The sequence below is a fragment of the Montipora capricornis genome, unplaced genomic scaffold (genome assembly GCF_036669925.1).
Source record: "Montipora capricornis isolate CH-2021 unplaced genomic scaffold, ASM3666992v2 scaffold_283, whole genome shotgun sequence".
Classification (NCBI taxonomy): domain Eukaryota; kingdom Metazoa; phylum Cnidaria; class Anthozoa; order Scleractinia; family Acroporidae; genus Montipora; species Montipora capricornis.
Genome location: NW_027180023.1, coordinates 34,278 through 38,506, shown reverse-complemented (window position 1 = coordinate 38,506; position 4,229 = coordinate 34,278). Strand labels below are relative to the sequence as shown.

The window sequence follows — 4,229 nt, the reverse complement described above, 5'->3', positions numbered from 1 at the left end:
AAATACTAATGTCCTTGTGGAGAACTTGCGTTTGGCATAGCTTTATAATGTTAGCTTGAGGTAAATCTTCCCTCTTGCAAAGAAAGCGTGCAAATTATAGGATTGTATTTTTTCATATAGGTACTGTACATGAAAGTAATATATAATCCTTTCAGAAACGACAGCAATAATACGTTTTACTATTCTCAGTCTACAAACATATGGCATTATAATAGCTTTCTGTAAATTAGTGTAACTTGTTTGCAATTACCTAGAGGAACTTGAAAGGCTAGATGAGGTCGATTGTGAGGATGATGTTGAGACAGACGATGATGTTGATACTGACGAAGTTGTAGACACTGACGACGATGTCGAGACCGATGATGATGTAGACACTGACGATGATGTCGACACTGAACTGGACGTGGAGACACTGACATGAGAGAAAAACTTTTTAATGATAGGTTATCATAGTATTAAAGATCATGAATGTTCCCTACAAAGGTGTACTCAATTTAAAAATGTGTTTAGGGTTGTGTAAAGTTGATTTGTCGTCTTTTTTTCTAAAGTTAAAGGAAAAGAAAATGGAATCTTTTCAGAATGACAGCACTAAAAACGTTCAAAAAATGTAGAACAATCTCATCTAGCAGCTTTCTTTAACTTAGTGTAAATTGTTTGCAATTACCTAGCGGAAGTGGAAAAGCTAGATGAGGTCGATTGTGACGATGATGCGGACGCCGACGATGATGTGTGACAGTGAGGATGATGTAGACACTGACGAAGATGTTGAGACTGAGCTGGACGTGGACACACTAACAAGCATTATATTACTGGATCAGTGTGCTAAAGTAATAAATAAGTAGAAGATTTTGATTGGGACAATGTTTAAAAAGGATTTGTTCATATATTTTAGAGATGCAATCTGCTTAAGTACCTTGAGGAAGAGGTGGTGGTTGGTGGAGAATCAACTTGAAGACGTTGAACGGGACGATGTGACGGGCACAGAACTGGAGTAGCTGAGAGGAAATTGTGATAGATACACAGTCAAAATCGTCCGCTAAGAGTATGAAGTTCTTAATGAAAATGCCAGTGTACTTGAATGCAGGCGATTTCTATGTTTGAGGCTATCTTGTAACAGTTGGTTTAGCTTTAAAGAAAAGACTTTAGTAATTAATTTCGGTGTGCTGGCATAATAAACTTTGAAATGACCTGGTGGAGGTTAATAGGCCTGATGACGTTGACACTGACCGAGGATGTCGACAACGAGCTAGGACGTGGACACACTACAAAGCATAACATGTATATTAATCTTTCGGTCTGCTAAAGTAATAAGGAGGTAGGGTTTGTTTTTATAGGGCAAACCATGTTGTAAGGGTATTTGGTGCTTCTTAAATGAGAGAAAGCCCAAAAAAACTATTAATTTTGATAAGGACAAACATATTTTAGAGATCAGTTTGCTTAAGTACCTTGAGGAAGATGTTGTGGACACAGTTGTGGTTGTGTGGTGTTGAATAACTTGAAGAGCTTGAAAGGGAGGATGCGAAACAGAACTGGAAGTAGCTGAAATTGAAATTGTGGGAGGGATTAGACAGTCAAAGTGTCTTTCTATAGAGTATGCAGTTCTTGATGAAAATACTAATGCCTCCTTGTGGAGAACTTGCGTTGGGCAATAGCTTTAAAATGTCTAGCTTGAGGTAAATCTTTCCCTCTTGCAAAGAAAGCGTGGCAAAATTATAGGATTGATTGTTTTCATATAGGGTACTGTACATGAAAGTAATATATAATCCTTTCAGAAACGACAGCAATTAATACGTTTTACGAGTCTCAGTCTACAAACATATGGCATTATAATAGCTTTCTGTAAATTAGTGTACTTGTTTGCAATTACCTAGAGGAACTTGAAAGGCTAGATGAGGTCGATTGTGAGGATGATGTTGAGACAGACGATGATGTTGATACTGACGAAGTTGTAGACACTGACGACGATGTCGAGACCGATGATGATGTAGACACTGACGATGATGTCGACACTGAACTGGACGTGGAGACACTGACATGAGAGAAACACTTTTTAATGATAGGTTATCATAGTATTAAAGATCATGAATGTTCCCTACAAGGTTGTAGTGAATTTAAAAATGTGTTTAGGGTTGTGTAAAGTTGATTTGTAGTGTTTTTTTCTAAAGTTAAAGGAAAAGAAAATGGAATGTTTTCAGAATGAAAGCACTAAAAACGTTTAAAAGTAGAACATATCTCATTATAGCAGCTTTCTGTAACTTAGTGTAATTGTTGCAATTACCTAGAGGAAGTGGAAATGCTAGATGAGGTCGATTGTGACGATGATGTCGACACCGACGATGATGTGGACAGTGAGGATGATGTAGACACTGACGAAGATGTTGAGACTGAGCTGGACGTGGACACACTAAAAAGCATTATATTACTGGATCAGTGTGCTAAAGTAATAAATAAGTAGAAGATTTTGATTGGTGACAATGTTTAAAAAGGATTTGTTCATATATTTTAGAGATGAATCTGCTTGAGTACCTTGAGGAAGATGTGGTGGTTGGTGTCGAATAACTTGAAGACGTTGAACGGGACGATGACGACACAGAACTGGAGTAGCTGAGAGGAAATTGTGATAGATACACAGTCAAATCGTCTCTAAGAGTATGAAGTTCGTAATGAAAATACTAGTGTCCTTGAATGCAGGGGATTCTATGTTTGGGCTATCTTGTAACAGTTGGTTTAGCTTTAAAGAAAAGACTTTATTAATTAATTTCGTGTGCTGGCATAAACTTTAAAATTACCTGGTGGAGGTTGATATGCTTGATGACGTTGACACTGACGAGGATGTCGACACCGAGCTAGACGTGGACACACTACAAAAGCATAACATGTATATTAATCTTTCGGTCTGCTAAAGTAATAAGGAGGTAGGGTTTTGTTTTTATAGGCAACCATGTTTTAAGGGTATTTTGTGCTTCTTAAATGAGAGGAAAGTATTAATTTTGATAAGGAAACATATTTTAGAGATCAGTTTGCTTAAGTACCTTGAGGAAGATGTTGTGGACACAGTTGTGGTTGTTGGTGTCAAATAACTTGAAGAGCTTGAAAGGGAGGATGATGACACAGAACTGGAGTAGCTGAAATGAAATTGTGGGAGGATTAGACAGTCAAAGTCTTTCTAAGAGTATGCAGTTCTTGATGAAAATACTAATGTCCTTGTGGAGAACTTGCGTTTGGCAATAGCTTTATAATGTTAGCTTGAGGTAAATCTTTCCCTCTTGCAAAGAAAGCGTGCAAATTATAGGATTGTATTTTTTCATATAGGTACTGTACATGAAAGTAATATATAATCCTTTCAGAAACGACAGCAATTAATACGTTTTACTATTCTCAGTCTACAAACATATGGCATTATAATAGCTTTCTGTAAATTAGTGTAACTTGTTTGCAATTACCTAGAGGAACTTGAAAGGCTAGATGAGGTCGATTGTGAGGATGATGTTGAGACAGACGATGATGTTGATACTGACGAAGTTGTAGACACTGACGACGATGTCGAGACCGATGATGATGTAGACACTGACGATGATGTCGACACTGAACTGGACGTGGAGACACTGACATGAGAGAAAACACTTTTAATGATAGGTTATCATAGTATTAAAGATCATGAATGTTCCCTACAAGGTTGTAGTGAATTTAAAAATGTGTTTAGGGTTGTGTAAAGTTGATTTGTAGTGTTTTTTTCTAAAGTTAAAGGAAAAGAAGATGGAATTTTTTTAGAATGACAGCACTAAAAACGTTTAAAAGTAGAACATATCTTATTATAGCAGCTTTCTGTAACTTAGTGTAAATTGTTTGCAATTACCTAGAGGAAGTGGAAATGCTAGATGAGGTCGATTGTGACGATGATGTCGACACCGACGATGATGTGGACAGTGAGGATGATGTAGACACTGACGAAGATGTTGAGACTGAGCTGGACGTGGACACACTAAAAAAGCATTATATTACTGGATCAGTGTGCTAAAGTAATAAATAAGTAGAAGATTTTGATTGGTGACAATGTTTAAAAAGGATTTGTTCATATATTTTAGAGATGAATCTGCTTGAGTACCTTGAGGAAGATGTGGTGGTTGGTGTCGAATAACTTGAAGACGTTGAACGGGACGATGACGACACAGAACTGGAGTAGCTGAGAGGAAATTGTGATAGATACACAGTCAAATCGTCTCTAAGAG

At 37.2% G+C, this 4,229-nt stretch overlaps 1 protein-coding gene across 1 annotated transcript; it reads left to right on the top strand.

Annotated features, from left to right (window-relative positions):
• The first annotated feature begins 2,293 nt into the window (after nucleotides 1-2,293).
• Nucleotides 2,294-3,614, top strand: LOC138035163 (clumping factor A-like). Its single transcript, XM_068881990.1, has 2 exons — nucleotides 2,294-2,440; nucleotides 3,450-3,614. Exons 1-2 carry the CDS (start codon nucleotides 2,294-2,296, stop codon nucleotides 3,612-3,614), a joined length of 312 nt encoding a protein of 103 aa, XP_068738091.1.
• Nucleotides 3,615-4,229: the final 615 nt, after the last annotated feature.

Coding starts and splice junctions, on each gene's coding strand:
- LOC138035163 (XM_068881990.1), top strand. CDS start 2,294: ATGCTAGATGAGGTCGATTGTGACGATGATGTCGACACCGACGATGAT. Junction 2,441..3,449: donor TACTGGATCAGTGTGCTAAA/GTAATAAATAAG, acceptor AATTACCTAGAG/GAACTTGAAAGGCTAGATGA.